The sequence below is a fragment of the Larimichthys crocea genome, chromosome XIII, assembly GCF_000972845.2.
Source record: "Larimichthys crocea isolate SSNF chromosome XIII, L_crocea_2.0, whole genome shotgun sequence".
In the NCBI taxonomy this organism is placed as follows: Eukaryota; Metazoa; Chordata; class Actinopteri; family Sciaenidae; genus Larimichthys; species Larimichthys crocea.
The window spans coordinates 223,288-247,469 of NC_040023.1; the positions used below are offsets into that span (position 1 = coordinate 223,288).

At 40.2% G+C, this 24,182-nt stretch overlaps 4 protein-coding genes across 5 annotated transcripts in view; 1 reads left to right on the forward strand and 3 right to left on the reverse strand.

Annotated features, from left to right (window-relative positions):
• The window catches only part of mrpl24 (mitochondrial ribosomal protein L24), a 7,263-nt gene extending 4,096 nt beyond the window's left edge, over positions 1–3,167 (reverse strand). Inside the window, exons 1-2 of the mRNA XM_010741672.3 lie at positions 3,038–3,167; positions 2,611–2,800 (exon numbers count right to left, since the gene is read on the reverse strand). Coding sequence (XP_010739974.3) covers positions 2,611–2,800; positions 3,038–3,129 — 282 coding nt within the window. The 5' untranslated portion in view covers positions 3,130–3,167. The remainder of the gene's footprint in view (positions 1–2,610; positions 2,801–3,037) is intronic.
• Positions 3,168–5,489: 2,322 nt separating this feature from the next.
• LOC104927566 (heparin binding growth factor) lies at positions 5,490–11,361 on the reverse strand. The gene is made up of 6 exons (XM_010741678.3): positions 10,947–11,361; positions 9,013–9,089; positions 8,342–8,480; positions 7,855–8,013; positions 7,586–7,774; positions 5,490–7,234 (listed from the first exon to the last, which is right to left on the reverse strand). The coding sequence occupies exons 1-6, from the start codon at positions 11,031–11,033 to the stop codon at positions 7,214–7,216; spliced, it is 672 nt and encodes a 223-aa protein (XP_010739980.1). The 5' UTR covers positions 11,034–11,361; the 3' UTR covers positions 5,490–7,213.
• prcc (proline rich mitotic checkpoint control factor) lies at positions 10,985–18,166 on the forward strand. The gene is made up of 8 exons (XM_019254809.2): positions 10,985–10,999; positions 13,450–14,310; positions 14,404–14,451; positions 14,863–15,348; positions 15,574–15,666; positions 15,798–15,944; positions 16,406–16,471; positions 17,445–18,166. The coding sequence occupies exons 2-8, from the start codon at positions 13,999–14,001 to the stop codon at positions 17,529–17,531; spliced, it is 1,239 nt and encodes a 412-aa protein (XP_019110354.1). The 5' UTR covers positions 10,985–10,999; positions 13,450–13,998; the 3' UTR covers positions 17,532–18,166.
• Positions 17,953–22,860, reverse strand: mrpl9 (mitochondrial ribosomal protein L9). Of its 2 annotated transcripts, none has more exons than XM_027286786.1 (8): positions 22,753–22,860; positions 22,557–22,700; positions 21,304–21,463; positions 21,079–21,203; positions 20,932–20,985; positions 20,668–20,769; positions 20,484–20,567; positions 17,953–20,159 (listed from the first exon to the last, which is right to left on the reverse strand). In XM_027286786.1, the coding sequence occupies exons 2-8, from the start codon at positions 22,629–22,631 to the stop codon at positions 19,890–19,892; spliced, it is 870 nt and encodes a 289-aa protein (XP_027142587.1). In that variant the 5' UTR covers positions 22,632–22,700; positions 22,753–22,860; the 3' UTR covers positions 17,953–19,889. The 2 variants fall into 2 exon arrangements, with proteins under 2 accessions (XP_027142587.1, XP_019110357.1); XM_019254812.2 differs by having other exon boundaries at positions 22,557–22,713; positions 22,753–22,848.
• Between the last annotated feature and the right edge of the window lie 1,322 nt (positions 22,861–24,182).

The window sequence follows — 24,182 nt, forward strand, 5'->3', positions numbered from 1 at the left end:
TTGAAGCAGCATTGTCATTGTATCAAACACTGCACCGTGTGAGGTCAACCATTCAATCATAAAAGAAAGCAACGTCATGTCAGCAATTATTTTTCACTGAATATACAATAGAAATCAAATAATAATACAAATGTCAAGCATGTGAATTTGACATCCAACCTCAGAATTGTAGATAATAAAAGTAGTTATATAATAATAATAATAATAAAATAATAAATAATAATAAGTATTGGGCTGCAGTCTTCCAGGTTAAAAGCCACCCAAGGCAACAAGTACTGGCCAATCAGAGACAGGGAGGATGTCTCTCCCTTGCCCCTAGCGGTGTAGAAACACTGTCAGAAAAGAGTCCTGGTTAAAATGTAATCTCTTCAAACTGTATAAAACTCAGTGAGATGTCGTTTGCGGGTCTGAGTCCAGACCGATAGAGGTGGGTCGGACCGGACCACGGTCTCCTATTAGTGACTGGTGCTTAGATGGTCAAGTCTCATGTAAGTTAAGCAGTATGCAAGTTCAGTCGGGTCTCGTGTTAACAATTCTCTGTACCATGGAAACATGACAGGACATGAGTTACAATGCAGAGATGATGTATAAAATCATGCAACACATTAATGGAATTCTCAGTCGAGCTACCACAGCATTTAGACGGCACCCCAACCACACATTAAAGTACAGCTTAGGTAACCCTGATAGGAGCTTTTAGAAGAATGAACCCAATAAGTACATTTCCAAGCTCACACTTGTTTACTTGTACAATACAATTCAAATTCTTTTCAGTGTTTTGCACATCATTCAACATCACATTTGTTTCCATTTCATTTACACAGTGGTATACCTTTTTGGAAATGGTTTTGTATAATTTTTAAACCTTTAAATGAGGAATTACTATCTTTATATAAGATTTTCTGTTTTTCTGTAATGTTAATGATTTTGGTGTAGCCACAGCTATCCTAATATAAAGGTCTTCCATAAATCATGCATGAAGTTTACTCCGAGAATTTGGCCGATGGCGCTTTTAACTAACATTTTGGCCAAACCTGGGTTGAGAAAGTGATTGTTGGAGAAAAAAAAGATGAGTGTTATGTGTTTACTACGTATGTATCTGGTTTATTTTTATGTGTTTCTCAGGTTGAGATTCTCGCAGGGAAGGACAAAGGAAGCAAGGAAAAGTTACCCAAGTCTCAGACACAGAAACTGGCTTATCCTGGAGGGACTGAACACAGTAAGGAAGTGATATTTCTCTCAGAGGAACTAGACCGACAGCTTTAGGACATCTAGTTATACTGTGTCTCCTATCCCACCTGTTTCTCTGTACACACACCTAATTTGTTAATGACTGTACATATCTCATTCACCCTTCACACACTTCATACACTGATGGCTGCCAGCAAGGTGCAACTGCTCATCAGTTTGAGAGCTAACCATTCATACATTCACACACGATGGCACAGCCTTCAGGAGCATTGGGTTCAGTATCTTGCCAGTACACTTCGACACTGCAGACGGGGAACAGATGGAACCACCGATGTTGGGATATGGGACGACCCGCTCTACCTCAACTCTACCTCACACACGAGATGACATTGCAAGTTCCCATTTCACACACAAAAAAAAGAAGTTGGATCACATTTTTTTTTCTTAAAAATATTTTTTCATATTTCTTGGCTCCACCAGATGGGCCATGTCGGCAGTCAGGGTGCCACTGCTTACAAAGCTCACCATATAAAGCCACTTGGCTCCACTTGGTTGGTTGTGAACAATTGTTTTTCTGTCGTAGCATCACAGGTATATGGAAAAACTGAGGATTTCCGCGGAACTACATTGCCAGTGAGGCTCCCCTTTCGCTCCGTGATGTCTCACTCGTTGACCCCACAGACAGGACAGTAACCTCTATGAACGTGCACATCCAAGTAGCTTGTTGCTCTCTCAGTTATTTTGAAAGGAATTTGTAATAAATTAAACACATATATCTGTTTGGAAAAGTTTTAACCACAAATGTTGCTAATTTTATTGTAAATATTTGTGGCTTTTGTATGGCATCACAATGGTTGTTATGTTGTGCAGTTCTCTTCTTTCAATTAATGTCAAGATAATGCCGTATAACAACAATCTTCCAACTAATTCAGAATATTAGACAAAATAGCATTATTTACTGTAGATAAATAAATAATCTTTGGTTTATATACTGACGTGCTGATATTGATCTTCCAGGAAGCCCACTGAGGTGGAATGGAATTCACAGAGGAGGGCGAGAGAGTCCGAGTGTCTCTCAGGACAGGTCGAATCATCCCAAACCGTCCTGGAGCGACGAGATGGCCGTGCCGCAACAGTGGAAAGGTGAGAGTGTCGTGTGTGTTTTGACTGGGGGGGGCTTCTTTTCACTAACCAGTTTATTCCATGTGTAACTTTATATATTTATATATATATGAAATAATTGTAATGTAGAACTAAATTATAATGCAACTTAAACATGATGAACATGAAGACATTTTCTGGACCTCCTGAAATCAGAACTGGCTAGCCCTGATCTAAAAAAACATTTGACCTGAACGACTTGCAGTTTGCTCGTGGACACTTGGGATTTGGAGTTTTGAGACAGTGTGTGTTTCTCACCGTGTCCCCTCTGAGCACAGACCAATCCTCCAGGGCCAGCGGCTCCACGAACACCTTTCTCCTCCTCTTGCCCGGAGGATTCAGCCTCCTGGCAGCCGCCGTCCAGGGTCTGTTGGTGCCGAAGCGGTAATCTTTCGGCACGACAACCCTCGCTGCCATCGATAGCAGGGTGGTGAGCCTCATTGTGGCGCTGGGACAAAATGAATGAATTAAAAAAAAGAGACCACTGTCAACAGACAACACGACTCTGCCTCAACGCTATGCTAACGTTAGCTCGAGAAGCTATCATTGATGTTGTGCTACAGCGGCTAAACACACAGCATCGTTTCAAACAGTGAGCAGGGCTGCTCGTATCTCGTCAAGTAAAGCCCGTGCTAAAGCGTTGTTACAACAAATACAGAGTTAGTGACATGCAGAGAGAGCTTACCCTCTGTTGATGTCAATGTCACATGTAGCAGCAGCAGTGACACCAACACACGCGTCTGCAGGCAGCGCCGCCTCGTGGACAGGAGGAGACATGTCTGATGACGACAGGAGACAAGAGGAGTGAGGTGCAAAGATTTATTATTTTTTTACTCGATATCAAAAACATTTTGGTTTTATTTGTCCAGATGTCAGTGGTGGGCATTAACAAAGCACATTTATTTGAGTGCTGTTATTTAATTTCTTTTTTTCAGTACTTTGCTTGTTTTGTCAGGTGTGTGTTTGTGTTTAAATAATAATAAAAAATGTCAATAGCTGTCCTTTTTTAAAAATTTCTATGCTTAGGTTTATATATATATATGCTTTGTGTAGCAGAGTGGTTCTTCAAGCAAGTTAGTGCATTCATTGGGTGGTTTCAGAAAGTTGCAAGGGATTTTACAACTGCAAATGCAATTGTCTACAGCAGATTATTGAAATTTAAGTGATATATGTGTTAAAATACAAATCACATGTCAAAACAGCGCTAAATTTGAGCCAAATGATCCGGCTCACTAAAAAGAGCCGGAATTCCCATCACTACTAGTGATCGCGAACGAGCCGGTTCAAAGAGCAGACTGCTACCCCTACCCCTCCCTGCTTGGAGGTATAATCCTTGTCAATCCTCACATAATTGGTTGCACAGCATGCATGTGACACCCGTAGCCAACGCCCGCGGTGCCTGCAGGTACCTTTTCTAAAGAGAAAAGTAACCCATCGTTCACTTAAAAGAGCCGGCTCTTTGAATCGGCTCGTTCGCTACCGACACACCACTAGTACGCATGCGCAGTGACCAAATAATGCATCACTTGGTAGAGAGCAGAGATGGGAGATTGATTTGTGAGCAGAGCAGAGAGATGACCTTCACTGTGCTTCAAACCGCAAACTGTTTACAGGTCAACATATCACTGGGTCAAGATTAAATAATAAGAATATTTTAAATTGATTACACGGACGAAGATCAAGAAATAAAAGGAAAACACGACAGTATGTTTGAATACTTTTGGCTCAGATTTCTTAAAGTCAAATTGACTAATGAATCAATTAAGCATGTATTTACAAGGCATTTAGTATTGCAACAGAATTGATCATTTCCTGCATTACAATAGCACTATACCTCACTGTATTTTAAATAAATAAACTTACAAATGATGGAAATATCTAAGGTTTGGGTCTTGAATAATATTATTGCCAATTGATTAATGAATCTGTGATGAATTAATCATAGCCTACATGCCTACAGCATCATTTGTGAATTACAATCATGTGTCATTTATAACATTAGAAGTGCAAAACGCTAAGATGTCATAGTATATTTGAATTTATAAAAAATAATTGTTTTATAGCAAATGTCATAATCTTAAAGGGGAGACACAGACATAGTTACTGTTACTATATAACAATTTTTATCTATCAAGTTGCACAAAAACAATATATACAAGTATTTACACAATTAAATATTCTATTTTTTTTCTTGCATTAACATTTTTTAAATTAGAAATATTTTGAGCAAGTGCAGTGCAGTCCAACCGTGATATCTGGTTTGTGTTTAGGATGTTTGGTGTTGGAAGTGTTGAGTGAAACTATTTACAAGACTCTTTGTGTTTACCACTACAGTTCTTTCATCAGTTAATCTGGATTGGCTGGTTGTTGAAATAGACCTTGATTTCATGTTGGGAGGCACATACAGTGACTTATTACAAACCACACTGTAGTGTTACTGTGACAAGGCTGAATGCTATTTATAGCACCCATATACCACAAGACAAGAGAGAACCTGCAATCGTACATGTAAGCAGTCATTAATCTTGTGAACCAGATGTACCAGCTGCCACACACAACATTCACAAATCAATGCTCTGAAATAGATTCAGTTGAGAACCTCGTGGATATTTAAAAAAAGGAAAGGACGAACGTGGATTTCAAACATTATGCCTCCATCCAAACAACGTATTTAAAGAACTTGACAAATTGACAAATTCAAAGCTGTCAGGACGCGTTGCATAACACAAAAACTGGTTCAGCTATCACAGCCTAAAGCTCCAAACTGTGCCACGACGCTCTCCAGGGAGAAAATTATTTGTGACAAGTGCGCACACACACACACACACACAAAGGTGACATCGTTAGTTTAATACATTTGTAACAGAATGAAAAATTAGATGTGAAATGATTAATTAGGTTTGGCTTGAAACAGTGTTAGTGAGCAAAGAGATTGTGCAGTGTCGGTTTAGGCGGGACTGTATGACTCATGTGTACAATCATTTAAAAAAAAAAAAATACTTGAGACAATCTTGTTGGTTCAAACGAACACAGCCACACTAAGATCTGAATGTTTTAGGTGCTTTCCAGTCTGAGGAAGTGGATGATCTACAATAAACAAAGGTGGTTTACTGAATCTAAACATGACAAAAACAAGGTTTGTTGTAATCAACATGTTTATTAAATGGACTGGCAACTACAACAGTAAACTAAGCAGCAGATTAAAATAAATGACATCTTCCAAAAAGTAACAGAGAAAGCTAAACCAAGAATTACACTTCAATGCCAAATTATATTGATGGAATTAACTCCAGCTTTGAGTGGGAAACGTTGAGCCTTTTATAGTTTGAAGTCAGTGGTGTGGTGGAGGTGGATGTAAGCCATCTCAGACACAGCAGTTATTGTTATTTGCACTTTTAAAGCTTTCCCTTAGATTCATTGTTTGGTTAACTGTGGGCTCATGTTGCTGAATACAGGAAAGAACACCAAAGCGATGCCAAAGACATCCAAGTAACATGATGAGCAGGTCTATCATTTGTAAAAACTTGACGCTTAAAATTTACCTAGAGTGGAAAATAACATCACATTTCAAACATGTTTTCTTAACGAATGTTGAAATAAAACATTTTTATAACATCACAACTTCTTTTCACATCCAAAATAATAAGACTCAAATTCCAGTTAAGAGGGTTGGAAACAAAAAAACCCGATTCTGTAGATTCTTCTCATGTCATTGTGTTGATCGTATGTTGGCATTAGCAGTGTCAGCAATACATTTTAGAGCTGAAAAAACAACCAATTACTGAAGGCAATTTACGATTACATCTCCAGTGTGAAGCAACGGCAGCGTTAATGTGAGCTAAATAAGACAACATAGCGTGAACTTGAGAGTTGAGTTGACTCATTTGGAAAGGTTTGCCAGATCATTTCTCCAGAAAAAAAAGTGGCGATAAGGAACTTTCACCCCCCCTCCAACAAACGCTACAGCTCCACCTAGACTTGAAAAGGTTCAAGACCGAGCTGACACATCAACATTCAGGAATGTCTTTCTGCTTTCAATAATGTACAATCATCAGCAAAAGAAAGTTACACAGGGGTTTACAAAGTGACTTCTTTGAATCCTAAAATAGCTCTTCTCAAATGGGCTTTACATGTTCAACCTGGAGAAACTAATCACATAATTTGGTCACCTGCAATGAAGCATACACTACACCAAAGCAACAAAACCTGTGTTGCATAAAAACGTCATACAGTGAACTAGACAACAATGGGGCAGGAAACAAATTCTGAAAAGTGCAACTCATCATGTATCCAATGGCTGAATATATGATTCAAGATGATGCTGAGAAGCTAGGTGAAACAAATGGAAGTAAAACATTGATTTTATGAACTAAAGCTGAGAGCGTGGGTGAAAAATTTGTTCTTATTCCTGTACAATATCGAAGTTTTAAAACCATCAAATGAGAGTATTTATCTTTTTTGTGGTTTAAATGTTCTCCTTTTTATTTACTATATATTCAGTGTTTATTCCCTCTAAACTGAAAAATGTTTTTGACACCTAGCATTCAGTCTTTGTAATTATGTAATTGCACTTAGAAATAAAAAATATATACACACCAAAATCCCATTTATCAATGAGCCGTAAAGTGCTCATTTCAATTGTTTGAAATCAGATTAGCAAACATTTTTTGTTTCTGGGATATATGATATCCCAAAAATGGCAAATGAGGATTTGTTTGTCTCTCAATACAAACACTTAGGTTTTTAAAATTCTCCTATTAATTAAACAGCTGAAATCTGGCATCCTGCAGGTAAATTATGTTGATGCTTGAGTTCCAGAGAAAAGCATCAAAGGTTCTTGGTTTTCTTCGGTGAGTTGATGTTAAGCGCTGTCTGTCGCAGGCTGCAGGGAGGAGAGTGGAGAGATGTTAGAGAAACGACTACAATGATACAATTTATTCTTCTTTTAGTGTCTATAACATGCAACATACACACACAATGGTCCTGAGGTATCAATATTAAAGCTGCTACAAAAAAACTTTAATTTGTGTTGATTCTGGCGACCCCTGTGGACAAAAGCTGATGAAATGATTTCAAGGGGATTCTGACAAGCCCAAGGTCATATCACATCGGATTAAAGAGAGTTGGTATCATAACAAGTTAAAAACACCTTGTAGTATATTTAACATTGCTTCAGAATATTTTACAAATCATACCATGCTGTTTTTGCAGACAAGAAACCAGTGTGACTCACCTTATCTGCTGTTAGCTGGCCTCCTGCTGAAGCGTTTTCCTGGGCCTCTGCTTTCGACTCACTCTGTGAGGAGAGAGCAGTTGCCTTGGGTCCAGCCACATCATTGACCTTGGCCTCCGAGTTTGACTTGTTGCCGTCTACTTTAGAGTCACCTTCCGCCTCTGTGTCCTTCGGCCGCTTGGGAGATGCCTTACAAAAGGTTGGACAAGTGTGAGAGAGTGCAACTATGAACTGACTACAATGATGCTCTGTTGACGAGTAAATCTCACCTCTGTAGACTCCTCTGCTTTTCGTTTAGTTCCTCCCCTCTCGTTCTTCTCATCGATGACCAGGGCACCCTCATCCTCGTCACTGCTGCCTTCAGCATCTGCTTTCTCTGAACTAGCTGTATCCCCTGCTCCTTCTGATGCATTTTCCTTCTTTGATGACTGAAGGCAGAAACGCAAATATTAATGAAAAGACAGAAACAAAGTCAAAGTCTAAATGTTCTCTTGTATTAGTAAGATTAGTTTGCACTTTTCTTGTATCCTTCCTGCGTTTGGCATAAAATCAAGTTGATTTGCAGTCCTGGTGGTGAATGCTTACAAGAAGCTGAATTAAAAACAAGACATTTTTCTGTAGCTGTCATTTCTGGCTTCACTTCATTGCACTTTCCCTTTTGTGTCTTAATGCACTATATTTCACATACCTTCCACAGGAATTAGCCAAACTGACAACACAACACAGCACGCACTTTATTACTCTACAAACACAAACCTCGTAGGCTTCATGCGTGACAGTGGGATTGTTCTCGATCTCCCAGAGTCCCTCAGCGAAGCCTTTCCTCTTGTTTGCTTTTCCAAACTTTTCCTTGTGTTCATCATACGGGAACAAATCCTTGGCCCCCAGGAATGCCCTGTGTTGGTCAAACATTAACAGAGTTCAATTATTTTCCTAAGTTGTGCACATCCATCACAGTCATTTAAATTTGGTTCTGGCTGAGATGATCTTACACCACACAGGTAGCACTGTCTGTTTTCACATTTGGCAACAAATGGGAGACACATTCCACTGATGGTCAAGTCAATTATTGAGTGATCAACACAAATTCATCAATGACAATTTTGACAACTCACTATTTGTCACGGGACAAATGACATTACTGATCATTTGCTATTGTTACAGTCTTTGCAGTAATGGGAATGTAGAAACGCAGAGTTCGCAATTGGACCAAGAATTTTGACTTGATAACACACTTGACTCAAATTATATGATTAACTTAAGTTAATACTAATAAAGACATGTTTTTAACAGCAATAAAAGAAGATTGTATATGAATAACCAGTATTTGCAAATTGGCAGAAATGTATCCACTCAGGATGTTTGTTTAAATATTCTCATTATTTAGTGAAAAAAGAAACTGACAACATTAAGACAGGATTACTCACGTCTCATGCGTTCCAAAAAAGAAGACCTGGTACTTGTTTGAGGGCGACTTCACGGCTCCTTCAGGTAACTCGTCAATCTGTAAATTAAGAACAAAGCTTCTTAAGAAAGGATGCTGATAATCCAGAAATCCATGCAACTCATTAACTGATGTAGGCGACCAATACTGTTGTTTTGTTTTTTGTTAAACTCAACAAAACCATTAGGAGTAATTAAAAGATTTTTGAAAACTGTTGACCACTTTCTGTCATTTGCCTAATTAATAATTTCATTGTGTCAACAGGGGATCTAAATGGTAAATGAGTCTTATGGGACTGAACAGCAACTCAAGTACTTTTTATTGCAGCTAACAGAGAGTTATCTTTAAAAGCATCCCTCAGCTTGATGAGCTATTGGTAAAATTCACTTTAATTTTTAACTCTTAATGTTCTCATTGAGAACAGACGTCGCGTCACCTCTCATGTTCCTTGCACTGCTCTGCCAGTATTAAAAAAAAAAACCCCCGCAGAGGCACAGGAAAGCATAATATGATGGCAGAGCATGGCGTCCGTTTGCCTCTGCCAGGCAGGCCTTTTGGCATTCCCCAGATAGGGCCACTGTGTCAGGATAGGTGGGGCAGGGCCTGTAGCCTGTTGACATGAGACTGTGCTGATAAGACCGAGAAAAAGGAGGGAAGAGGCACGGATGAATGCTGACACTTTTCTTAACCAGTTTGGCAGATTACTTTTTATTTAAAGACCCTCTGATTAAACCAAGTTTTTTTTTTTTTTTTTAAATAGGTGGATGCAATAAGCTCTATCATTCACTTGTATGGATCCTTATGAATGGTCAGAAATAGTGACTGAAACTGCAAACCACTGTTTCCTCTTCAACTGCACAGGCCACTTGTGGTTTGGGGTTACACGCTGTTTTGTTTCCACATTTTTCCGTCTAGGTTTGGCACTAGTGCATTGTGAAGTAACGAACAGTTTATGCCTATTTTATCTTATTTTCTACATGCATGACAGTATTTCTAAAGCTCCGAGTGAGGCTGCTTTTTTTTTTTTTTTTTTTTTAAAGAGGGAAACATAGCACAGTTTGACTTTAAAGTTCACATTTCCTCTCATGTTGAATGTTTAGGAAACACTGACTGGCTTGCTTTGTGTGTTTATGGACCGTGTAGACATTACGTTATGGTCTTGTATAACTATTTTTTTATTAGCCTGGGGACAAATTTAACGTAATGGAAGTGATTAAACGTTACGAGCGTAAACACCGTTACCAGTCGCAACAAGTGTGAGGCATGTTTACAAAGCACCAAAGCATATGGTTACACGGGCAGCCATGTGCAGGCTGTAATGCAACAGTTAATGGGGGGAAAACACTTAAAACTTTAGCAGCTGAGTTACAACGTGGCTTCGTGTCTGTGTCCTCGGATAGCCCAACTTTCGTTGAGCTAACATTTGCCACTGGGCAGACGTAAACGCTGTGTGTGTGTGTGTGTGTGTGTGTGTGTGTGTGTGTGTGACATGACCGTTAATTTGTAGCCGACGCGCTGTTACCCAACGGCTATTTTTAACGGTTACGAAAAGCTTTAGCATTAAGTTAACATTAGCCTAACAGGCCCCCTGGGAGACGAAAGGCACTTGATAAAAAAAAATAATAATAATATAAAAAAGAGCAGTTAGCAGCAACAATATTCATATTTATTTAAGCCGAACAGGCTGCTGAGGTGTCCGTCTACACGATGAATCACCCCGGAGAAATTTGCAACTGTGTGTGTGGATGCTGGGCAACGTTAGCTAACGCCGCCGAGCTAGGCTAACTCATGGTAGCTAACGCTGACCACAGTTAGGCCTCGCAGGTGAACAAGTGCTCGGAGCGGAGCAGGCACAGAGACCGAAATGAACACCTAACCTCAGGCTGGAAACAACAAGATTCAACGTCGGGTGCTTACCCTCGCAGGCCAGTGTGGATACCCCTTCATTTTAGCAAACACAAGATCTCCAGGTTTGTATTCTCTTTGCCTGTTGGACCTCGGCATGTTTTCTTGCAGGAAAAACGGCTTGCTATGTCAGATAAATGTGCAATTACAAGAATAGTAGTTTTAATGAGATGAAGTATCCGGATTGGTCCAACACCTGCAGCAAACAAGCCGAGCGTCGGGTTGTCATCCAAATGAACCAGGCGCGGAAAAACTGGAGCGAAGACGCGGCGGGCGACTTTTTTTTTTTTCTCTCCGCGGATTCTGTGGATGTAACCGCGGCCGGTGATAACCACACCGGGCTGGTTTGTGGTGGAATAGCGGTGCAAATCCTAAAACGCTGTAACTGTGTGTTTTTTTTTTTTTTTTCGATGTTCCCCCCCCACCAGCCACTGGCTCGTCCCTCGGACTGTTTGGGTTTGAAATTGAAACCCGCTTCCCACTTTGCAGACGCGCCCCCAGTACCTGACCAAGCTGCACAGTGGCGCCCCTACTGACCAAAACACCGCACTGCAGGTACACCTCATGTAAAACACAGCAACAGTAATTTAGAAAAGCAAGGAATAAATTAATTATTTACAAGGAAATATGCAAGACAATTACATAATAGGGTGATTAACCTGAAAGAAAGCCCAGGGTGAAAGGGAGCTGCTTGGGACCACATAAACAGCCCCTTTCCACCTCTTTGTGCATTGTGTACAGATTTTTAATGCTGGGGTTTTATCATGTTGGATTGAACACATGCATTTATCAATATGTGATATACAGCATAATCACAAAACTGAAATAACAAAGCCATTAAAGTAAAATTTGACCGAAATCCCTGTACAAGGTCAGTTAAGACCTTGTAGGAGAGAGGAGAGGAGATTGTATACAACACTTGAACACACACACACAGCACAGCTACATTTCATTCTGCAACCCAGGCTGCATATAGCAAGAGATACACCCAACAACTCATCTGTCCATCTATCTATCCAGCTCATTAAGAGTGTTGCTGCTATGATTTACCAAGTTTTGTTCCAGATGAATTGGAGGTGAATTTCGGTCTGACTGCATCATAAGCAGTGATATGTAAAACCTGTTGTGGAATAAACTAAGAACAGAAACAGGAATCAGGTACAAGCTACAAAAGTAATGAAAGCTGTAGCTGATGTGCCACTCCAAAGTAAGGACTGGCCTCAATCCAAAATCATGGGTAATAATATGCTGCTTTTACAGCCATTCGCATGCTTTTGGACAAGATTTTGTAGGACCTCACTGTGGGGATTGGTAGAAGTCAGTAAGGCTGGGCAACAAGGCCTCACTTGCAGTGTGCAGTGTTTTTGATTGGATGAGATCAGGACTCATCAACATCGTCATGTTGAAACAGGAAAAGGCCACTATCAAATGATTACCAGAAAAGTTTTGAGCATGTTGTCCATTATTGATGTAGGACAATAAAGAGAGATATTTTGGATTTTCCTGATTTCTATGCAAGCTAAACAAAGTCATTATGAAGCTTTGCAACTTCATACTTTCAAATTGCTATTCAAGTCACAGAAAATTAGGGTAGAGACCAAAATTGTACAAATTTTGAGGTCAGGAGTTTCACTAACGACTAGAGACTAGATATCTATTATAGTACTTTTTTATTTATTTATCGGATCAATCATCCTATATGTGTTTTTCATTTTCTGACATAAAGGTCTAAAGGGAAAAAACTTTGGGAAGAAATGTTGCTTATTTATGATTTTATTGGCCTAAAAGTAGTAATTTAAACATACAGACCGTAATTTTAGTCAGTATTAAATGAATGAATTAATATGCATATAAAATAAATGCTGAAATAAATATATAGATACATGTTAATATAAATATATAAATGACTCTATTTAGTTTTAATAAAATAACAATAAATAAACAGATTGTATTCACTTTTATTTCATAATTCAAATGTGGCATTATAAAATGAAAGTCCTGTTAAAGGTGCAGTGTGTAAGATTTGGGGACTTTATTTGCAGAATGGGACAAACATGGAATATAATATTCATAACTATGTTTTCATGCATGTATAATCACCTTATAATAAATAAGAATCTTTTTGTTTTTGTTCCTTTAAAATTATTCTTCTATATCTACAGTGGGAGCGGGTCCTCTTCCATGAAGGCTGCCATATTTAAACACTGTGTCTCTACGGTAGCCTAGGGTGGAACGGACCAACCAAACGTGACTCTGAACAGGGCCCTTGAGTGTTGTTTCTACTTTACACTAGGAAGGCGAGGGTGATGTGAGGAGATTGCAATGCAGTGATTAGTTCACTGATGCAACTAAAATTCTAGACACTGGATCTTTAAATAAAGTCTTTAAAAAAAAAAAAAAAAATATTAGAGATATATATATATATATATAGATCTCATAAGAATAATTATTTGTTTATTTAAAATGGACCATCACATTCAGTAACATAGATGTATGCACACACTCTGTCCTTTAGGGGTCCGTAGTGTCCTGGAGTTGTTTACCCCTTGATAACAAAACAGACGAGGAAGAAGCCAGGGCTGCGCAGAAAGCTGCGCAGTTGGCGTGTCTTCGCTCATGAATGATGGAGGTGAATGTTTTGATGGCATCTAAGGACTGAGAAAAGCTCCTCTCTGTGGCGCGAACGCAGCTGCTGCATCGTCGTGTTTGTGTTATGTGCAACAACGAACCCGAGGCGAGTTTAATCTGACTCGTCCACAAAGCCTCTGTCAGCTGGTAGCGTGTGCTGCGGCGGCCCCGCTAACATTAGCTAGCGTCTTGAAGTTGGGACAGTCCTCCCTGCGAGGCCCTGCTGTACCCTGCTGTGTTTTTATCACAGCACAGCTCCACTGGGGAGGGTTTAACACTCTGTCTGGCTATATTCATCAAAGACTATCCTACCTTTTATCTGAAGCAAGCTCGTCGGAAAGCGTGAGTTCGGCTTCTTGAGACGCAGCCGAGGAGAAGTGGGTATCCATGTCCACGAGTTACTGCAGGTTAGTCATCTCTAATAACACCAGCAAACATGTCTTTAGTCGCCTATGGCAGCAGTGATGACAGTGACTCAGAGGAAACCTCGACCTCTGCCGCACCGGAGAGCAGAGGCAGCTCGGGAGGGCTCTTCGCGTTCCTGCCTGCTCCTAAAAAACTGGCGTCGACAGGAGGGAGCTATGGACCAAGCAGGGAGACAAAGGCGAGTCCTTCAGCGGGGGACAGCACGTCAAACGATGACCTAGATCCTCAGCCATCTAAAGGAGGCTTATTTGCCAGTCTGCCTAAGCCGAGGAAGCGAACAGAGCCCGTCAAGATCACTGTACCACAGATCCAGAGACGGGATGTGAGTCCGATCAGACACTTGATTTTACACATCGCACCTCCTGTCACGTGTAACCAGGCTGTAATTCCTAATCTGTTTGTTTCCTCTTCACAGTCCGACTCTGATGACGATGAACCAGCAAAGAAGAAACTACAACCTCAGGTAAAACATTGAAACAGGGCTTGTTCAGCTGCCAGACTCCACGTTGTTTGTGTAATATTCCTGAAAATCCAGAAATAATTCATCTGGCACATGTGACCTTTTCGTGATCACATTGTGGGATTGTGTACATGTCATATAAAGCATAACTGAGACAAAAACACTGGAGTTTAACAAGCATCCAGAATGTTTTTCATGTAAATGTTTATGGTTCCCATGCAAGTTTACATTGAGCTCTGCCACGTCTCACTTTTGTGTCCCCTCTGATGCTCATCTCAACATTTGTATTTCTTCATTTAGGCTAAAATACATCAAAACTGGAGCAGAATCTGTTATTCCATCCCCTGCATAGTAACAGTATCACCCTACAGTAATGTAGCTAAACTCACACACTATATCTGTCGTGTCTTCCAGGGTTCAGGTTCAGGCCTGTCCTCCCTTCTACCACAACCCAAAAACCTGACGGTGAAGGAGCTCGACAGACTTTTGATTCCTCATGCACTCACCAAGCGACAAGAACCCAAAGGACCCAAGCCTGGGACACCCGCTCAGGGTCTGCTCGGTTCTAGTGCATCCCCTTCTGCCATCAAAGCTGCAGCAAAGTCGGCCGCGCTACAGCTGGCTAGACAAATAGCCACCGACGACCAGGACGAGGAGGACATAACCCCACAGAACTACTTTTCTCTGGGCGAGAGCTCCCAGCCCCTCCCCGCAGTCATCCCAAGCTTAGAGCCCGAGTCCGGAGCCCCTGCAGTGCTTCCCCCTTTTTCACCTGCAGATGAGCCCGGTCAGTCAGACGCCCCTCTCGACTTTGGAGGGAACCAGGAGGGAGCTGGAGCATGGGGAGGTCAATATCCTCAGTACGAACAGCCCATGGCAGGCCCAGATGGTTTTCCTCCGGTAATCATGACTCATGCACTATCTTCTACAGTATATACATGTCAGCTGAATGAATTTAGGTTCAGATTACACTGACTATGCCTACATTAACTAGTACTTACCCTAACCTTCTTGTAAGTGCTGGATTCTCGTATGAGGGAAAGCCAGAACTATAAATATTAAAGAGACTTAATGAAAATTGAACCTGAATTTAAATGACCTTGCAAAAATGTTCTCCGTGGACAGGGATATTACAATGAGCCATACTACCAGGATCCTAACCCCGGACTGTCAGAGGCTGAAGAGCCAGGCCACTCTGCCATGTTTGATGATGAAGCGGTAAGAAAAATGCTGTTTCACTATATAACTCCATACTTTACAGGTTCATTCTTGTTTTGTAGCTGCATCATGCTTTGAATGACAGGTTCAACATGTTGAAAACATATGAGCTTTTTCTTCCCGTGCTTCAGTTCATGCGGCTGCAGGGGAAACGGAACCGTGGCAAAGAGGAGGTGAAGTTTCTGGAAATCAAAGGGGACGACCAGCTGAGCGGCAACCAGCAATGGATGACCAAGAGCATGACAGAAGAGAAGCAGAACCGTCAGTCTTTCAGCAAGGTGACCTGACTACACCACTGTTGGTCTAGAGTTAGAGGGTCGGGCGTAGAGTTGTGCTTGTGTTACTGTTCAAGATTTAGCTCAGTTTCTGGACAGTGGAGTTGTTGTTTTTTTGCTTATCATTGATTTACACTGAGTTGAAACTGAGAATGCCTAAAAAACCCTCCAGCTATAAAATAACTGGAATGCAAAATATTTCATGGCCTGATTCTTTAGATAGGATTCTTCACTCTCAAACATGAACATGTACAAGGAGGGAAATGGCTTTGATAATATGAATCTTGAGGTTCCTAGTAAAACATGTAGATGGAATTGGCTCAAAAAGACAAAAGTCAGAATATGGCACACCCACGAGGGTATTAGTCAGTTTTTTTTTGTTTGTTTTTTTGTTTTTACAAAGAAACAACACATTTGACTTGATGTAACGGATACTTTTTTTGCAACCTTTTTCATTTCTGCAGAAAAAAGGAGAGCAGCCTACAGGACAACAGCGACGCAAGCATCAGATAACATATCTCATTCACCAGGTGAGCGCCGCCAAAGTGTATATTATACTTAACACATCACCTGCTCACATTTGTGAAAGTATGTATGTCAGGGTTTTTATGGGACTGCTGCTAAAATCTGGAAAAATGTATCAGCACATGGTCATCCTGTGCCAATATTCACCTAACATTGTTTAATCTAAAAATGCGATTATTTAGTAACCCGGAGCTGTTTGTGTTTTCTTCTGCTAATTCTCTAGATCAACAGTGTTTCCACAAAAGTCAGTGCAGTCCTTGAAATGCTGCATTAAAATTTTTTTTCTATTTTTGAATGCTGGATTTAAGGTGTAGTGATTCAGAATTCGATTAAATGTGTAGATGTAACTAAACACAAACAGTAGTGAGTGACCTCTAAATTCACTCACTCTCACAGATGATTAGTCAGTTGGTTTTTAAGGTGATACAGAGCAGGATGGGAGTCGGGAGTCTAGACTCCCCAGTGTGACATGTCTGGCTGCCATACTTGTTTGTACTACTCAAGAAAACTTGATGATGAGCCCACACGTGGCATTCAAATGAGCTAAAAAAAGTTTCTATTAAATCTGCCGGAGGTATTCTTTGAGTGTAATTGGCTAATTTTAGTCATGTTGGGTGTAGTTCTATCACACAGCAGGTTTTATTTTTACACACCTCAGATGGTTTTCAGAGTTTGGATAAGCGCACAGGGTGGGGAGTTATTTGCATTGTTGGTTGGTATTCAGAGCTCATTTTTATCTGTGTACTCACTCAGGCTTTTGGCTTCTCTGATTTTTCCCCCTCCAAATCTCTGCTCGTCCGACACACATAATTAGACTTGCATATTGTATGCAGATGCCACACTGGTCACATTTGGAAAACTGTAGCACTTGAAATCGGTACCAAAAACCGGTCTTCAAATCAGTGTTTACTTACAGTGTGTGAAAGGCGTTATTTGTATATTTCATCACAGGAATTTTTACTTCTTCTTCTTTCGCAGGCAAAGGAACGTGAGTTGGAGCTGAAGAACAACTGGGCAGATAACAAGCTCACCCGCAGACAGACCCAGGCCAAATATGGTTTCTAAATGTCATTCTGTGGACTCCTGGGGGACGTGCGGAAACCTTGCATCAGAAAGTAGAGTAGGGCTTTCCAGATTTCCCTACACAAAAGGGAAAAGTCTGTTTGGGATGAAGCTATACATACCTTGATCCGAGTTTTCCCTCCTGGCCTCCTTCCTGTATTTGTGTTGAATTGTTTAATATTCAGTAGTTCTTTTGGTCAGCTGTTTTATAAGGTGTCACTGTACAGAAAACCCAGCCACAATAAATATAGGCGCTTTACCTACATAAAATATAACAGTGTTTTTGATGGTACCTGCAGCCAGTCAGTGGGAGGGACGAAGTTATGTGACCCTGAAGTGGCCGTTTCCTTTTGAACGTGTATGCTTCCTGTTCACACAGCGAACACCGATATGTATATGACTCCTTTTTTTTTTTTTTTTTTTTTGATCAACAAATGACTCTACAAAACAGGTTTGGTTCTCTGGCAGTTGTATAAATGTTAGTGAAATGAACTGGAGTCATTAGAAAGCTCTGACACGTGACATATTTATACATTGGATCGACGACTTTGTAATAAAAAATAAAGATGGCTCCTGGTATACATGCTGCAGGTCCTCATGCAACTCATTAAATTAAAGGGTGTAAGATCTGTCCATGACTATGTTGCTATTTTTATTTCATTTTATGTTCTTGTCTGTTTTTAAGAAGTGTTACTTAAATTATTTGCCAGAGAACCAAACATGCATTTCAGTTTCAGCTTTTTTTTTTTTTTTTTTTTTACCTGCCATCAGACAAAAGAAGCATCTGATTTGAAAATGAAACAGGAACTTGTCTCTTTTGCCTGGCTGCATTCAGCATGCATCCTCTAGTCAGTTTTCTCCTAAATCCCAGCGGCAGGTCTTTTTAGTGTCTTGAATTGATGGATGGATGAATGGATTAGATGTTTTATTGTAGGTGGTTAACGAGGTTTGGACTACTTCTTCCTGCTGCTCCAGTTTTAAGAAAATTCTGCCATCAAAATGAATCAGGAATATGTGGTCCACTGTTAGTGACCCAGAATGTTTTAAAATACTTTTGTTTAAGGGGAAAAAAATACTGCAGATCTCCTCCTGCTCTGGAGAACATTGCAGATTTCTGATTTCTTTTATAGCAGCTGTAAAAATCGATCTTGCATCGATCTTTCCCTTCATGCACTAACATTTATTTATGCTCTAATGGTCTCCTCCTCCTGTAACGAAGCAATGGGTAATTCACCCTCCAAAACTTTTGTTTTCTCTAAGCAGGAAGTGGAGCATACGTGTAAACTTGTGAGCCAGCTCACTTCTAAAAGGTCTATATTTCATTACATGTGAGATTTTGCTTCTTTTTTTTTTTTGAGAGCTTCACTCAAAACTATGGCGTTGTGTGGTGACAGCTCTGTAGCGTACCAACACACGCACAACCTGATCTGCCTCAAAACTGAACTAAAATGATGTTTGGCAGAAAGATACCAGCAGTCCACAGACAGCTTCCATATTTCATGCTTTCATATGGTACGTACCGCCTGCAGAGCTTGCGTCAGGGCATGTTTGCACATACATCACAATACGTATCCTCCGACAGGAATATGAGTTATAGAGCTGAATATTCCCTGTGTGAGTTCTTTTCTTTCTACCATATCCCTCCATCTTCCCTTGGACAGTTTGTAGAAAATGACATTTCTTTAAAATTATTCCTTCACATTAGTTACGTGCGTCTCCTGGGCACATTTCATCTTAAGCATAAAACTATCAGGCACTGACATTCCAGATTCAGTGCTGCACTGCTGGAAAAATCTTTTTTTTGTTCACGCTATACTTTTGTTACGTGTGTTGTGCAGTTAAGTTTCATTAATAAACATTTTTCTTTGCTGGCTTCAAACCATTGAATGCAATTGGTTAGTTTCTTGGTTACAGGGTGGAAAATTAACTTTAAAATATGAACATCTACCAGTCACAATATGTTAATATTCAAATTCACCTGCTGCTCAATAGTAAATTATTACATATTTTACCAGCATTTTCTGGTGCAAATTTTCCAGGTACGGTTACAAAAGATCAGCTTATCCAACTGTAATTTAGACTTTAATATTTATTATTACCCAACACACTACTGCATTTTTCTTCAATATAAAACCTTTACAAGTTCCTTGGAGGCAATGTTTTGTGTCCCACAATACTCTGTTGTTTACAGTGTCCACAGTTGGATTCATATTCAGTTGTAATATTCATACACATTACTGGATTTATTCTTTTAGCATCACTAAATGATTTTAATAACCCCCAGACAGCTATTTTTCTTGTATGATTTGTACTATGGGTAAACAATATTTCAGTTCTTTGGACATCTTCATCTGGAGTCCTTTAACCTTTTTTGTGGCTGTCACTTGGTGGTGCTGTTGTCTCTTTGTTCGTCTGTGTACTTTCTGCCGCAGAGGCTCCCGCTGAGGCTGAAGTGTCACAGTCTTTACCAGCCTCAGCTTCCACTGCAGCATCAGAAACTGCCTTCACAGCAGCCTCCTCCGCATCAGCTGGTTCTGAAATATCTGCATCCGCCTGCTCCCGACGCCTTGCAGACCGGTCTTCATATGGCACCACTGACATAGGGACACGAACCGTCTCTATTCCATTGACCTGGGAGATAAAAATACGAAAATAAGCCGGCCTTTGGTAAAATAACAGCCTTAACTTGCTTCTGTTGAGGTTTTCATTGCTTCTATGTGTGGGAGACTAACATGAAGTGCTCTTGGTGGAAAAAAAAAAGGTTCAAGGTAATTCTACACAGAAAATGTTTCTTACATGTGCCTGCTGCATTTTACAAGAATAAAAAAACAAACATTTTTGCTAGTTATTTGGAATGTATTTCTACAAACTGCTAAAACACATAGACCTACATTTGCTGCAAATAAAAGAGTAAAAAAATGTACTGTGATGCAGACGAAAAAGAACATTTCCTACCGTAATTTCACACCAGTAGTCACCAAGGTCCTTGACAGACTCAAACGGAAGACTCAATGCATGAGGTGGCACAACAAGTTGCAACTGAGGAAAAGTTGTATTCATGTTAATAACTTTCTTTTACTTTCATGTTGAGCAGAAGCTGCCAAAGGAGGGGGAAATAGAAAAGAAAAGACGGCCGTACCTTCTTGAGAAGCTGTCTGCGGACGACCTCTTTAGTGACCTGGAATTCATCCGAGGGCATTTTGTTTATCCTCAACTTGGAACGTTTAAGGAACTCCACTGTCTGTGAACAACACAAGGAAACCTTTGTTAAAACGCTGACAGCTGTTTATCTGTTGTTCCTCTCAGCTTTTAATAATCCAGTCCAGCACGTGACCTACAGTACTGTACAGTTGTGAAGAATCAAAGCAATGCTTTCAAATATCTTCAGTAGATCCAAACTTACCAGCTGTCCCGTGCGGGTCTGGACTCTTTCCTCTACTTTCCCCTCACGCAAAAGCTGTTGGGAAACAAGATGTCAACGATCAGCAGCTATACATTTTTATCTGATATGTAGGGAAAATAAATGACAGTATTAAAATGCAATACACACTCTCAGCTCCTCAGCAAAGATCTGTTTATTCTCCGGTGATGGATACACTGCGAGGCCTTCCGGCAGCAGCTTGTTTCTGCCAACAGACTTTTTCACAAACACTGTGTCTCCTCGGCCTCCAAGCTCTGTCCAAGCAAACATTTTCATTCACGCACAGAAAAGATTTAAACACACATTTTGCTTCCTGTGACAACTCTTAAATCTGATCTGTTGGGAGTTACTCACTGGGTACAGTCTGAGTCAGGATGAGCTCCATCTTCTCTTTGGGAGCATTTTTGGTGTCTTCGACCAACTTGTAGATTTTGTGTCTTCGAGGGTGAAGCCTTGGTGGACTGCCTACTTTGGATAAGGGCACCTGCCACCAGCGCTCCACCACAACTGTGTTCTGTGGAAACATCCGAGCACAAACTGTTAAGTCTGCTGACAAAAACAAATGTTGAACTGTAGCCTTCACAACGCTTCAGTTTATGTGAACTGTGTAGATCTGTTGTCTTTGTTGTTATGATGTTCCACCAGAACACTGCAGTGAGGATGACATCAAGGGTGGACGGTATAATTCTGTCGACCCAGTTCCCCTAACTGGCTGTGTTGGGGGACATACAATGAGATGAAACATATCCAAACATCGGCAATGAAAATAAAATATCAGTGTTGCTTCTTGAAGCTATTATCTGAGGACACTGAAGAGTGAAGAGTGGAAATGGAAATAATGTTTTCAGATCCAAAAAGACCATCAGAATCCCTTTGAAGACCAGTGGTGGAGGAGGTGTTCACATCATTTACTCAAGTACTGATACCACTCCGTAAAAATACATTTCAAAGTCCTGTTTGAAAATCTTATTCAAGTAAAAGTATGTAAGTATAATCAGGAAAATGTACTTTTCCTGAGTATAACAATAATAAATAGAATAATTAATTTGTAAGGTAACCAGTGACTAAAACTATAAGACAGTGGTCTTCAACCAGGGGCCTGTGACCCCTAGGGGGTCCGTCAACTTTCACCAAAAATAATTTGTGAGAATTAAAACAATATAACCAAAATGATACTGAGTAAACTGCAAGCAATAATATGTAATAAAAAGCTACTTTTGACAAAAAAAACTATTACTATTTATACATTATTAATAAATGAGTCCATCATGCATGAACGTTTTATCAATCATAAACACATACAGGCTAATAATCCAGTATATAAATAGATTCATTAGGTGAAATAAAAGGTGAATAAAGTCAATATAAAAGTTATTATAGGCCAGGCTTAAAATGTTACTTGTGACTTTAAAAATGAATTACATGTGGGGGTCCTTGGGCTGAAAAAGGTCGAAGACCCCTGCTCTGAGATAAATGTAGCAGAGTAAGAAGGGTACGACCTCATGTTTGTACTCGAGTAAATGTACTTAGTTACATTACAGCTGTGTGTGAGTTTAGAGGTGATCGGGCTGACATGCTGAGCTGAAGCCTTGTTGAGTCTCACTGACCTGAGCACGAGTCAGGCTGAAGCTCCTCACAGGCTGCCGGAGCAGCTCCTGAAGGACACGGCCGGAGCTCCACATGTTCACCGAGCACCTCCTCCAACAGTCTGACGAGAGGTTCACTGCAGCCTGCACCGACACACCGCACCGACACACTGCACCGACACACCGCACAGACACACCGCACAGACACACTGCACCGCCTGATTGTTCCTCCGTCACCGTCACAGCAGCAGATGTTTGATTAGCCTCCTGTGCTAACAGCTAACTGGCGTCGGCTTGGTTGTATGACGTCAAAGGACCCCTCCGGCTGTAATAGTAGTCCCGGAAAAAGCCTGCATTAAGACGAATCTTTAAAAAATCGATGTATAAATTGAATCACATCTAACTTTATTCAGTTCCCACGCGATTGAATCTGGATCATATACATTTTTTTTTGTTTATATTTATTTGTACTGAATATGTTTGATAGCATATTTCTGGAACTGCTAGCTCTTGATAAATATGTTGCACATTTACTTTAATTTATTTGAGTGAGTCCTATTGTAGAGCAACTCAACACGAGCTGAAAGTATCCTCTGTGCTGACATCCACCTGCCAGCCATGATGTCAAAGTGTACCCCACAATGTGTCAGTACACAGTGACATCATTGTTGGGTGTACCATAGACATATAAACATAGACGCCGCATTGAGCGTCAACGTCAACGAGTCCGCCATATTGGAAATGGCAAATCTGCCCGTAAACTAATACAAGGAAATGGACTGAACTTCATAAAGCGCCTTTCTACAAAGTTCTTTAAGTTAATGTCTCTTATACACCCATTCACACACACACTAATATATCTGGGAAACAAACAGGAGCAAAAGCATTACACGTGAACATATATATAAAGATAAATATATAATATATATATGATAATGTGTGGTGTGTGTGTGTGTGTGTGTGTGGTGTGTGTAGTAACTTAGTGCTCTTTATTCAGAAACCCTCAGTCACTTTACATTACAATCTACCATACAATATTATCATCACAGTAAACAGTGTTACACACATTAGTAGCTGTAAACACTCAGCATTAGAAAAATACATACGTTGGTTTGGTGCTTACATAAGGAGTAAACATTTATAATCATCACTTTAAAAGTTTACATAAGTTGGGTTGGTGTGTTGGAAGTGCGCAATAAGGTTGTTAAGGAGAGGGGGTGGGGGGGGGGGAATTAAATCCGCCGAGCATATAATAAAAAGGGGGGGGGGGAAAAAAAAAAAAAGAAATAGAAAGTGGAGAATGCAAAGAGACAGAGAGACGATGGGGTGGCGGGCGGATAATGACTATGGGTAGCAAGTAAAAGAGGCATTTAACTTAAAAGAACTTTGTAGAAAAGGCGCTTTAGAAGTTTCAGTCCATTTCCCTTGTATTAGTTTACAGCAGACCTATGTAATTGTCTATGGGGGGTGTACTTCCTTTTTTTTTTTTTTTTTAAACGTTTCTGTGGCAAACCTTATTTTACACAATAACACACAATAGAAGACTTAAGAATCAAAGCCAGCATTTCTTTATTCAAGACCTCATCTCAAGCCAAACTACTACCAAAAACACCAGTAATGTGGAATATAGAAAGTCACCTATTCTTC